We start from the raw sequence: 13589 nt of genomic DNA, 5'->3' as shown, positions 1-13589 counted from the left end.
CGACGATGTAATGTGCAAATAGAATCGTATTCTATACGATATGACAAGGAACATACGAACTATACAAAAGTTCGAATTAAAGAAACGGGAATATGATATTTGATATGAACAACGCATAAGAATATACGAACAACCGAGCGAAATTCGTCTTAAGATTGTTGTCGGCTAAGTTCGTATATATCGAGAAATTAAAATCAAGCGTTAGGAAAATCGACTAAAGCAGTACAACCAAATAAGCAAAATGTTGATCCGAGCCCAACGAATTAACGTCGTGTCCTTAAGACGAATTTGGCCCCTCAATCGCACCCGAGGATATTGGACAATCGTCTCCCGGGATAGAACGGATCTCGTTCCTCCGGGCGGTACGTATCCGGGGATCGCAACGAACGCAATTTTGCGTAAACAATCGCACGAAATGACAAATGATGAAGAATGAGAGAGCACGAGAATGCCGCGAAAATATGAAATGCCAAGAGCACTTTTTTCGGTCATGTATGAATGAATAGTCATCAAGGAATTTCGGATATAGAAGGATGAAACCGAAGAGTCACCAACCGAACAATTTTGTTCGGTCATGTGAACAGTCACGAGCCGAGCCTTAAACCGGTTTGGTTCGTGAACAGCGCGAAGGGCTTCGATTTTCGTTCGGGCGAACCAACCTCACGAAGACATGTTTGTTTGTCCAAAAATAAATAAATAAATAAATAATTTCTAAACAACGTGTCTGTTCAAAACTAAAAAAAAAACCGATAGAGAGTGGACCGGAATCGAACCGAGCCGAAGGCCGGCCGGACGGCGGCGGGCGCGCGGGAGGTGGACCGACCTAGCTTGACGTAGGTCCTCTCTCTTCCACAAAAGTGTGGTTCGCCTTGGGCAACCCATTGTGAGGCCAACTATTGAACCCATCTTCCATCTTCTTCTACCCTATGTGGGACACTTTCACCCACACACTTCTCATTCATTCATGGGATTTTGGTTCCAAAATCCCAACAGGGCTAAGGTGAAGATTCGAGTCGAGATGGTGGTGGTGAGGAAGGATACCTGAACTAAGATGGAATAGACTCGATACGATGCGAGGGTGTTACCATAAGGTGAAAGAAATCTCATGTCGAGAATGTGCTGTAACGTGGAGCAGTCACGAGAGAAAGAGACAGAGAGAGAGAGATGTGGGCTCTCTTTGGACGGGCTTTACTTTTTGAAAATTCCATTTTGACAAGGACAGTCCACAATCATTTCAAAAGGTTCATCAAAATTTAACAACAGCAGTGACAAGCCCAATAGCCACGGCTCCTCTCTTGTTGCCGTTGGTGGGGTATTTGACGGCCGTCCCTAGAAGCTCGTCGCCTGAAGTTAATAGCTTCTCAGATACTGTCCACCGGAGTAAGAGAGAAGAAGACATACACCGACGACTCACCGGAGTTTCGTCTCGTGATGTTTTTTTCTCTGGCCAAAAGCCAATGCCCGTATGATCAAAGTCGATTAATCACAGTAAGGATCCGTGGGACCCACGGACGCGCCGAGGGCACATGGAGGTCCTGCCACGTGGCGTGCATGGACCACGCCGACGATGGCGAAGGGGAAGGGGGTGGTGGGGGGTGGTGGTGCATTTGCGGAGGGAAGAGAGCAGAGGAGTTTTTGCAAATTGGCGGTCTGGCCATGCGACCCTGTCTCCTCCTTCCATTCTTTGGGAGGCCCCATGTGTTCCCCCCTGTTTCCCTCCATTTATCGGTCCATTCGAAGAGCAATTTTAGTCGTCTACACATCATTTTCATTCGAAAAAATAACACAAACAGTCTCTGAACTTTTGACCTAATATGCAATGTAGTCTATGAACTTTTAATTTGTTCAGTGTCGTAAACTTTTGGTACATGTTCATTGTAGTTCCCAAACTCTATGAAAATGTTCAATGAAGTTCTTCTATTAATTCAAGTTCAGGAATTACATTGAATATTTTAGAAACGATATTGAACAAATTAAAAGTTCAAGGATAGCACTGCACATTGTGCCAAAGTTTAAAGACTGTTTGTATCATTATCCCTTTTCTTTTCACGTTGCATGTCGTCGATAGGGTTTTGACACCGACGACGCTCGTAACCGGATCCCTTACAACGCAACAATTCGAGTAGAATCTCGTTCGCGATGGATCGATTTGGCCGTGCAATCGTGTTTTTTCCCCTCTAAATCCTGCTTTCGGAAACACAATGGGGGAATTCTTTTAACTTACGCGTCGGAATGACATTCGTTCATGGGTCGTGTAAAGGAAAAACTCTCAAAAGAGTTCAGGGCCATTCTCCATCCATGCTCATTCACTTGTGAATGCTTTTGTACTACTATTGAGAACTTCCTCTCTCAATCGAGCTATGCAAGTAATAAATTCTGTGCCGCCACGAAAGTGTGTCAAACCACGTGGGTAGGCCCTAAGACATTTACAATATTTGTTAATATTCTACTCATGGTACCATGCCTCCCCTCCAAAAGCTTTGTCCCACTTTGAGCCGAGATTTTTTTCATCGAGAGTAGGTAATTTTAACGGCCTACAGATTTTGGCCGAACAATGAAAAGGAAAAGGTCCGAAAAAACATTGGTAGATTCGTGCCCAAATGTTCTAACTTCATATGCTTGCTAAGTCATTTCATATCGTTCACGAATCCATATGATAATTACGTGTACATAGAAATGCATCGAGAAGACTTTGTCATGGGATGACACGGAATATCTAAACTACTAGTTATTATTCGTCACGAGACATGAAAGTACACATATAAAATGAAAATGATTAGGGTTTATGTTTAGTTGCTGCACAACCTCTGTAAAAAAGAACTTCTCTACACAAGCTGTGATAGCGATATGCGTGACATGTTGTGTCATCTTGAAAATTACAGAGGCTAGTTAGCAAAGACACCTCTAAATTGCAATCTTGTATTGATCGGTGCGAGTTCAAAATCATATGAACCTTACCCTTCACAAGAAACCCTCACGTGTTGTTGTGGTTTATCAATTATACTAATCATACATCACTCTTTCAATCGAATTCGTATTACTATGCTATATACACACGCTAAAATTGAGAATTTTCTTTGGTAAGACGCAGGGTTTGTCGAGGTATCGAACAAGTGGAAAACCTAGGCCTCTTTCTTTGTTCATCATCCGTGTTTTTAATGCAAAAACTTCGAGTGCTGGGAGACAACAGGAGGCCCCTCAATATCTCCAGTCCCGTGTTCCATAACAAATGCAATTCATCATGATCTCCAAACACCTGCATGTTCTCCTTTCATGGCGTACAAAACCGAGCATTTATTGCTCCCTCTCACCAACATGCCCCAAGGCATTACTTATACGGCAGAAGAGCCTGTGAAAGGTCGCATATTACACCCACAAGAACCGTAACATACCACAAACAGACGCTCCGCACTCAGGTCATTCTTTCCACCTTCTCACAAAGCTAAAAGATCTTCCTGAAAGACAATCACAGCGCAATGTCTAGTTCCGTAGCTCTTTTCCTTCTCTCGTGTCTTTTATCGGTGCATGCACGCAACGCCCGTCGTTTTGGCCCTAGTGTTGGACGAAACCCTAGCAACCAGATGCATCAACTCAGCAAGGTTGGTTTGGTTTTTCCTCATTCTAGTTCTCTCCAATCTCTTGTCCCAAACGCGAAGAGAAAAGTATTAGTTAAATTGCACGAAGTCGGTCCTCATAAGACTTATGGATTTCCGTCCCATGCAGGATATAGAAATTCAGAATTTGCGTCCCGGAAAGGAAAATAGCGCAGAAATTGTCCCCGCAAGCATTCATCACGAAGAGCTTAAGGATTTAATGGGTCATCTGAGAAAGCAACAAGTCATAGACAGAACGAGTTCAGGTTAAAAAAACAAGTGCACATATCATGTATAGACGTTAAACATTTTTTTTTTATTACCCGACATATCCAAACGTTTCGGCTTATCTCATCGGCTCTCCTCACGCCTCCAAGTTCATGTCTCTTTAGTTCAATGCTCTTTTTTTGCTTGTATTTGCATTATTTACGTACATGGCATCAGCGATAGTTCTTCTTTGGCACATGCCGATGAAAAAGCATGAGGTTTTCACCCTTTCCTACTATTTTTTGTTAGATATAAATTTGTTTTTGGCGACGCGAAAATCAATCTTATGTAGATGAACTCCAGTTTTTTCTATGACATTTTAATCGCAATTTCATCGTCTTTACTAAGTTCTAATAACTCCCATCTTGTATGTGGTAGACCATAATACGTCGCCCAAGAAGTAAACAAAGAGAACGGAGATAGAGTATAGGGGTGTGCAAAAGAACCGGGAACCGCCCGGACCGCCCGGGACTGCCCGGAACCGGTAGTTCCTAAGGGAACTGGTCCGGTTCTTAGTTCCAATTTTTGGGAACCGGTGGGTACCGGTCTGGTTCCCGGTTCCAAGTGTGGAACCGCCCACCCGCCTACCTAGACCGGACTGGTAATATAATAATAATATAATTTATTTATTTAATTTTTAATTAAAAAATAAGAAATTATAAATCTCTAAATTAAACCTAACTCTTATAGTCTCATACTGAACTGAGAAACACCTTCTTTCGTTTTCGCCACATGCTCACTCTCACTCTCTCACTCTTGTCGATCGATGCTCACCCCATCGTCTCCGACTCTCCGTCTCCATCTCCATCCTTGGATGGTGGGACTAGTTTCAATTTTTTGGAACCGATCTTTAGTGGGCGGTTCCCGGTTCTAGGATAGGAACCGCCCACTTGGACCATGCTCACCCCTACGAGTCTGGTGACATTATCGCTGTGAAGTTTGTCTAGGGCTTCTTTTGGTTGGCATTCTTCTTTCAGTTTCCATCCCGTTGTTATATGTCGATGGGATATCGATCTTGTGTAGAAATATCAAGAGTTACGCGAAACTGCACCCCGTACGATAGCCATGTCCTCTCTAAAAGTTTCAGCACGTTAAATAATTTTATATAGCTTTCTTTTTGGTATCATCGCTGAAGTAAAATCCGTCTTGCGAACCGCAGGACACGAGGGCAGCGTGGCACGACCCTTTAAGGCCGATGCAGAACTGGAGGTATACGATTAATCTTTCTTATATATATAAATTTCGAGGTTGATACTGTAGGTGTGGTTGGATTGATAAACTCTATTGTGATCAAGGTCATAGAGAGAAGAAAGATTGATATATATTTGATCTCGGCTCTTTCCGATTGATACAGGTATCCAGGGTTTCCAAAGCCAGGTTGATGGTGGAATCTGCAAATAGTGATCACGACAAGGAAGCCATAAATTCCGGAGAATTAGAAGACGACGCGAAGGGCGACGTGGTGGCAATGGACTACGCACAGCCCCATCGTAAGCCGCCCATTCACAACGAAGAACCCCCACTCTGAGCCATATCATTCCTGCTTTTTACTCTTTTGCTTCTCTGGGGTGGTGGTATCCTTCCCTATGTAATTTGATGTATAATAAATGGAGCTCGAATCATCTTGTCCGATCCAAACCCTCGACATTGCACGATCAGTCATTTAAGTGCATAGCGCCCAAAAGCAGATCTGCTCACTGGCTAATCTTTTTGCATGAAACATGTTGCTTCGCTTCTGTTAATAAGAAGTTCAAAGGGAGACTCCCTTCTCGGTTGAGGATCGAATCGAACAAAAACTTAAAGTCGAAGGATCAAATTCAAAGGATGACAGCGAGTACATAGAACTAATACTGACATTCTCCTGAAAGCCAATGACACCGGGGAGACAAAGATCTGACAGAGTACTAAATAGGCATATGTCCATTGTCCACAGACCACGTTGGAATGGACACAGTGATTCAGGATGCAAGACACTAGTCAGAAAGAATTACCGCCACCGGTCTGGCTTTTCTTGTAAAAACTGCTTCTAACTTTCTCCGATTTTCTTACTACGAATCATTCCAATCATCTAGAAGAATAATAAATGTGTTCAGGTGGTTCTAACAGACCAACACAGCTGGAGCTACTGCTTTTCTCTGAATTAGTTGACAAATGGTTGATGGTAAAATGAGAGAGGTGTTGAAAATATCATCACCCCGACCTGAATATCGCAGGAAAGCAAATGTTGACCTTATATGATAGAGCTTTCCTTTGGCGTAATCACATACTGCAGCTGACGATGAAAGGTTTGACGCAATCAATGAATTGAGGAGTCCGTATTCCAAGCTTCAGATCAACCTCCCCACCTCCTAGCCAGAAGAAATCGGCATTAAGCTTCACAATGGCTTCATCCAGAATCACCTGAAGTAACATATATTTCATATAAGAATGTCAAGAGTACCATGAAAGAGGGTCACTTTTGCAAAATTACCGTCTTTATCACTTATGCAATTTAAATATGTATATAAACACTCTCAAGGAACATATTTTTAGATAAGAATGTCAAGAGTACCATGAAAGAGGGTCACTATTGCAAAAAATAGGTGGCTGTCCTCATTTGTTAAATTTGAATATTTATATAAACGCTCAACCAAACTTAAAATCATGCGTCTGAAAAATACCAGAACAAGAAAAAAGGGAAAATTTACAAATGAAGATAGTAATTTCTCGGATTGTATCCACTTGTTCCTTAGAATTTAAGAAAATTAAGACATCTGTACATGGTCTGGACCACAAAGACATTAGGAGATCCTAGAGTTAATGGCCATAAACTTCATTTATAGGTAATAACTTATAGCCTTCGAGAAATATAAGTTAATGGACCACCTAAACAGCTGGCACAAATGTTGGCAGGAGCAGGACAAAAGCCATTGAGAAAGAATACAAACCTCCTCTCTTCAAAGATAACCAAAAGAGTAGGAACTTGTTTATAGCCCAGACACCCTAACAACGAGCTAGAAAGAAAGAACTTTTTCATAGACCATCAAACCTCAAGGACCCACATGTTGCAGCTTACAAAGCAGCCCAGGTCAATAGAATGACACCAAATGCAACAAGTATGTCATGTAATGTCCATGTGCCATGAAACAGAAATAAAAACTTGTTACAGCCAAACAACATCTTATTTCGCGTTATGAACATGGGTAGTTGAGAACAACTTGGCCCGATGAGACAACCAAGGTTGGATAAACGAACTCGAAGCAAGTAACAGAAAGAGGATACATTGAATATTCATTCATATGCAAAAATAAAATTGAAACCCAATCAGTATAGCCACAGATATGGTATTCTATACCGGAATCTCAGTCTTCATGCCAATACATGTTACTGCGTTGTGCTCAAATCCAGTCAACATCAGGGATGTCTCCTCGGGGGCGAGCCTCACTAAAAGCAGAGGCAGTCAATATACATTCCATTCACAACTTCCAAGGTCAAAAGAAGTATATGCCAAGTATTAAAAGTATAAAAGAAGAGCTTTAACTTTCAAGACTAGAAGAAGAATTTTTCTTTATCGCCAGTTCCATATCTCTTAATGTTCATAGCAACAAGATAATCTCTTTCTTAAATGAGAATAGACTCCCAATTTCCACCCTACCCATTTAAAGTACCTGAGCTAGCGCATAATCACATGCTGGTTCTCATATATGGCCAGTCATGCATATGCCTGAGCAGCTCAACCGCTATGTCTATGTGCTAACATTGGCCTGCAGCAACCTAAATCATGTCCCATGGACAATGTGTCAAGATATTGATTGCTAGCCGTCATAGTTCAACCTGTTGTCACTCGCCCAGCAGATACATGTGCACTCATGCCTCAATGTCCCTAAATTACTCGACATTGATGCAACCCTGAAAAGATATGTCAACATGGTGGAAGTGGGAAATCACTCTCCAAGAAGACGGGCAATCTCGTCAATAGTAACAAGCTGTTCCAAGTGATCAGACTAGTCACATTTTAGAAATGAGGAATCGCTCTCTGAGAAGACACAGATTTTCTTATTTGAGGAAGACCCATCTGAATCCCATAAATAGCAACAAGCCGTCCAATCCAATTAATCAGAATAGTCACAGACATTATGGATACTTACTTCATATGATCCTAACAAAGACTCCCAAACACAACAATCCCCAACCCCCTGCCTACAACCACTATCAAAATGTGATAAGGCAATAAGAGTAGTCACTTGAGCATCCAAATACTAGTGAAAAAAAGTTAAGATTAGATTAAAAGAATGGCATCTTTTTGAAAAGTTCCTATTATATAGCTAGAATCATGTTATGTCGCCCAAATAAGCTAACTTCTAATTAACAAGGATTGGGTCCAAGTATACACTCGGTACTTATCTTTTTATGAAGAAATCCAGAAACATTTCTTTAGCAGCAGAATCTGCTGAACCAGCAAATTGTAAATCATTTACCCTCTATTTGAAATAGGGTTATTTCAGTGAAAGAATTAATAGTGAGTTCAAAAATTTGTTTGTCTAAGATATGTTGGAAATGAGGTTAGAATAAGTTAAAGAATGGAATCACTAGTACTCACCATTTTGTAGTACTCCCAAAGCATGAGAATGCAAAAAAATACAGTTTCCAAAAGCACCCTCATCTTAGAAAAAGAACAAACCTGTTGTCATTTTCTTCATCCAGTGTTATTGGTGAAAACGGACTTATATATATATATAATCTTTCCTTCCATCTTTTCCAAAAATGCCTAAAGAATTCTTTTCCTCACTTTTTTTATCTTCACTTCCCAATTTTTTCACCTTCATTTTCCTTGCACACTTCAAAATCTTTCCAAAAAAGGGTTAAATTTCCAAAGATTTGAAAACTTAAAAGGCGTCAAATTTGTCTTGGGTACAGACAAACCTACAACGGAAAAGACACTTGTCTGAGACTTTCTGCTGAGTAGGCAAAGTTGCACGATTTTCAAAGTCCAGCAGCTCCCAAGAATAAGTACTCCCTTAATGATGTATAGATAAAGATAAACATAGGATAATTAGTTGCTATCCATGCTGATAATAGTTATACACTGTCATGCTTCGATGTTGAGTCTCGCTTCTGATAATAAGTCTAAGAAGGAGGTCTATGTTAAAGCACAGACTACTTAGAACCATAAAAATATATGGAGGAATCCAAAGGCTCTAAACCAACTACTCCAGTTATCAACTAGCAAGCTAGTTGTGGAGAAAGGAACACCATTAGCAGAGAGGGAGCAGCTTTCAAGAACTGTTATCTCACATAAAGAGACCTAATTTCATGGAAAAACTGAAAGGAGTACCCTCCCCGTGTGCCGCCATTTATTAAGCTATTAAATACATAGATAGGATAGATCGGTTACATGAAGTCATCAAAGCAAAACTTCATCAATTGGTTCCAAAAAGCGAAAAACTCAAAGGCAATAATACCAATTTTCCGTGTACATTATGAGCTTGCCTCCTTTGCATACAAGAATCGATTGCAGCCACTAGATCTTCATCCTTGAATCAACTTGCACTCAAAATAAAGATACTAAACTAAAGACTCCAACAGTATGTTGAGTTCACAGAGAATAACAAGCTTTTTTGTCACCTTGTTTTACCCCATAGAATTAGCCAGTCAACTGTTGCTCCATTAAGTCCAGCTTTAAAAGATGAGTCCGCATTTCCACATACATCCAGATCAAACTGTAACCTTTGGAATTAAAGAAGTCAGGTGAATGGCGAGAACTTACAATTGAATTTCTTTTTTGGCACCTTGCCATCGTTGAGTGCATAAAGATAGTTTTTTAGAGCTTCGGCATTAAGCCGAGCAGTATACTGCAAGAGACAAGGTAAAAGTGTTAGTGTAGCTAGTACTTCAGCAGGATACCAACTGATCTAGAAAACAAGATACCTGAACAACTACAACATAATACTTTGAATTGTTTCGATCCTTGCAATCAATGACAGTAGATGGAGCTTGAGTATTCACCTGAAATTAATGAGGCAACATTAGCTCTAATATTGAGTTCTACTCAAGCTTACCATTCATTTTCATAAAATTTCATGTCCAGAAACTATAATGAGCCCATTTGGAAAATAAGTTATAAGAATTTTTCTGACCATCAACAATTGCAAGGCATGAACTTGACATGCAAGATAATCATCAGATCTTGTGCAGACAAAATTTCAAATGCAAGATAATCCCGAAATTTCTCTTACCAAAAATGGACAACAAATGTATCGAACAACTACTTGTGATGAATACGGAGAAAACTATTACAACACATTATGTGTAAGCCCATGCCCTTCAACTATGCAAGAAATAACATTTATCACAGAAGAGCCCCAAACCACATATATGCCAGAAATAGATTACTCAATAGTCCATAAAGTAGCTATTGGGAGCAAATTTCTGGAAAGGCTGGAGATCTGTCCTATCCCTGAAAGATATCAGCCACGTTTCATGTCTAAACACACTAAAGCTACAAACCAATTGACAAGGCATAGAAATAATCCAGATTAAATACTTAGAGACTATCCATTTTCGTGTTCATTTACATCCCCCACAGAAATAGAGACAAAAAGAATAAGTAGCCCATTAATTGGTGTAAAGAAAAGAACCACAATTAGTGAATGTTTCACCAACAATGGCTCCTTTTCCCTTCCATTTTCTCCTTATTTTGAGTTGTTAACTATTTCTGGGGGATATTGAGTCTTACGTTTACATTCAGTTTGATTATACTTGCCGAAACCAACATTCCCCATCGAGTGTGTATAAGCATTTGTACACACGTGCAGGTTGCTTACATGAATGTGTGTGACGAAGGCCCTACACGTTAACCTTCCTCAATTCTCAAGCACCGTAATTCTTCTCCGGAGGACCTTAGCATCGCAATATCATCCATAGGGTGTCTTAAACTGTACCATCATGTGATATATTGCTTCTGAAAAGGGCCGGAGATGCAATCTATAGGTATGGTTTTCCCTTTCTTCGCAAACCCGTGCTCATCATCGCAGCTCATACACAAACTACTTAGTCTGGCAAAGTTATCTAATAGCAAGTCCATTGAATGCCAATGGAGAACCAGGAAACAAAGAATCTATGTATTCAACAAAATAAAGACCATGGCTGCAAATGCTCTCTTCAGTCATTCAGTATCAACTCCGGAACCTCCTCTAACCAACCCGTAGTCACCTCCGCCTTACAAAGTTTTTTGAAATGTCCGCATTACTGATCATAATCTAAAGTCAGCTCCGTTTTCTTATCCATCAAGACCATCCATCTTAAACTTCCTAACTTCCTTCAACCAAAATCGAAACTAACGACAACAATCGTCGCCCAAGGATTCAATGCAAGGCCAAAAAAGCCGAAACAATCAACAGCGAAATGCTAGAACGAACCGACTGGCCCCTACGCATTTCTACTCCACTCGTCTACGCAATCAAGATCGCAAGCAACCTAGTGCTGAATTCCAACAAACACACGAGACAACACTCACCACGACGATGCTTTTGCACAGGTGATCGATCGAGTGCGCGCCGAGGATCCTCTGCCTCTCCTCGTACGACCGCTCGTAGTAATCCCCCGGAACTCTCTTGAAAGCGAAGTCCGCGACGCCACCGCTCCTGAGGATCGCCGAGAGGCGGGCTTCGGTGCAGGGGCCGGAATCCGAAGTCGCCGCGACGGCGAGCGGCGACGAGAGCTGCCCGGAGAAGGCCGAGGCGGCGTCGCCGCCGCTCGCGGCGGGCGGCGAGGAGACGGCGAAGGAGGAGGAAGCGAAAGTCCTGGAGAGGAGAGAGAGCTCGAGGTTGGAAATGCGCTCGAGGATTCGGGTTTGTGCTCGCCGGAGCTCGTCCCATGCCTCCATTGTTTCTGGTTTCCAGTGATCTTTCGCCGTCTGCTTGACTTGGGAGCTCGCTTCGGCCGTGGTTTTTGCGTTGACGGAGGGGTTTTTCCGCAAATAGTTTATTCTTAAAGGACCTGAAACTAATTTTGAAAGGAGCTACTCTTTTTCCAAAGTGCACTGAAAAAATCAAAACTTATCATAAAAATGTAATTAAGTATTAAATATTTTAAAAATTATAATTAAGCCCTAAAATTAGTTATGAAAGTTTTTTGAAAATAAAAAATTTTAAGATATGATTATGCTTTTTAAAATTTTAGGACTTAATTATACTATCTTGATAAAATTTAAATTTTTTAATGCATTTATCCAATTTTTTTTAACGGTGAACAAGGCAGGGAGGAACTATTGGTACTGGCAATTCTCTCTTGGCTACAGCGTAATGGTTCTACACGCGCTACGAGACTTTTGGTTTGAGTCATCATCACTGGCCAAGATCCGTAGGTCCATAATTAGTGAGCTCGTTAACGCAGTCCGATCAACATGATATCAATCAAGAATTCCTTCTGCACGAGAAATGCCATGATTAGGTATCGCAGCATGAGCCTTTCAAGGTACCGCTTGTATCGCAAGTTAAATTCGTGATCTCACGAAAGATATGTAAATCCTTTTACCACTGAACCAATCACTTCGATGTAGAAGCAAGTTTATTAGATTGTGCAATTTTTTATTTACATGCACGGCCTGTAAATGTATTGTTTCATGCTATAATCATTCATGCGCTAGAGGAAGTTTTAAGCACCTAAGCAATAATGCCTATCTAGATTGGCTTTTTAATTTTGATTTAATACAAAACTAACGATTCAAGTACTTTAATTTTTCTTAAGTTTTTAGTTTTTGAAACTTTCACAATACTCAAATGTTGATACACAAATTCACATACAAATTTCTCGTAATTTTCTAAAACTAATATGGTATTTTAAACTCTGGAGTAAATTCCAAATAAGAACTTAAAGTTTGGCCATTTTCGCAAAAAATGATTTGGAGTAGATTTTATTTCATGTAAGAGCTTGAATGATCAAATCAGTCTCAAATAAGGGTATATGGTTGCCGGCTGACATTTTCCGACGATTAGTACAGGGAAATTTTGTTGGAAATTTACAATTCGATAAAAAAAAGAAGAAAATCACCAAATTAAATTGGCATTATGGTTCTTCCTTCAAATTTTCACGTTTTCTTCTTCCTTTCTACTGCTCAAGCAAATGGCTCTCGCCCTCTCCTCGGTCCTCGCCGTTACTCTCTTGTTTCAATCTGTCATCCGCCGTCATCCCTTCTTTCTCAGGTTCCATCGTCCGCGAGCTTCAAGTCCTTCGTGAGCTTTGAGTCCGTTGTACGCGAGCTTCGAGTCCTTCTTCAGTGCCTCTTTCGCTCTAGTGCACATTTTATTCTTAGTGCCGCTCAACTGGAGGAATTTGGTGGTTGCTTTCATTAGCTCCATCAGTGGTGGGAGGCATGGGCCTGAGCTCAAGCTCTGGCTTCACCAACAAATCGTTGAAGAACAGGCACGAGTGATGTGGCAGCTGGTATTTCGTTGAATGCAATCGTGTGATTTATCTCTGCATAGTTAAGCATGAACTCGAGCTCTAGCTTCATACGGTAATAGCTACATAAAGGTCTGCTTTCTTGCAATTGTCTGAACATTTGAAAGCCTAGTCTGGTTTTGGTGATATGCTTGGAGTGGACTGCTCGTTTAAGGGCAATTATGGGCCGGTGTGTTGTGCACCTGTTAGTTGGGGTATTATAAGAATTGTGTGTATTTGTTGAGCTGGCTTAAGATGAGAGCAAGTACTGAATTGTATTGTCAATGTTGTTTACTCTTAACATTGTAG

The 13589-nt window shown here is 40.8% G+C and overlaps 2 protein-coding genes across 2 annotated transcripts; one reads left to right on the top strand and one right to left on the bottom strand.

Annotated features, from left to right (window-relative positions):
- Positions 1 to 3359: 3359 nt before the first annotated feature.
- Positions 3360 to 5498, top strand: LOC115686529 (uncharacterized). The gene is made up of 4 exons (XM_030611864.2): positions 3360 to 3599; positions 3724 to 3859; positions 5020 to 5069; positions 5215 to 5498. The coding sequence occupies exons 1-4, from the start codon at positions 3477 to 3479 to the stop codon at positions 5386 to 5388; spliced, it is 483 nt and encodes a 160-aa protein (XP_030467724.2). The 5' UTR covers positions 3360 to 3476; the 3' UTR covers positions 5389 to 5498.
- A 147-nt stretch (positions 5499 to 5645) lies between these two features.
- Positions 5646 to 11765, bottom strand: LOC115686500 (uncharacterized). Its single transcript, XM_030611820.2, has 5 exons — positions 11356 to 11765; positions 9768 to 9845; positions 9607 to 9691; positions 7195 to 7283; positions 5646 to 6260 (listed from the first exon to the last, which is right to left on the bottom strand). Exons 1-5 carry the CDS (start codon positions 11722 to 11724, stop codon positions 6120 to 6122), a joined length of 762 nt encoding a protein of 253 aa, XP_030467680.2. The 5' UTR covers positions 11725 to 11765; the 3' UTR covers positions 5646 to 6119.
- Positions 11766 to 13589: the final 1824 nt, after the last annotated feature.

This window comes from Syzygium oleosum, unplaced genomic scaffold (assembly GCF_021117445.2).
Source record: "Syzygium oleosum isolate NSW1041296 unplaced genomic scaffold, Sole_v2.1 Sole_v2.32, whole genome shotgun sequence".
NCBI classification, from domain to species: domain Eukaryota; kingdom Viridiplantae; phylum Streptophyta; class Magnoliopsida; order Myrtales; family Myrtaceae; genus Syzygium; species Syzygium oleosum.
Note: the sequence above shows the minus strand (reverse complement) of the source record. Positions and strands in the feature narration are given on the sequence as shown.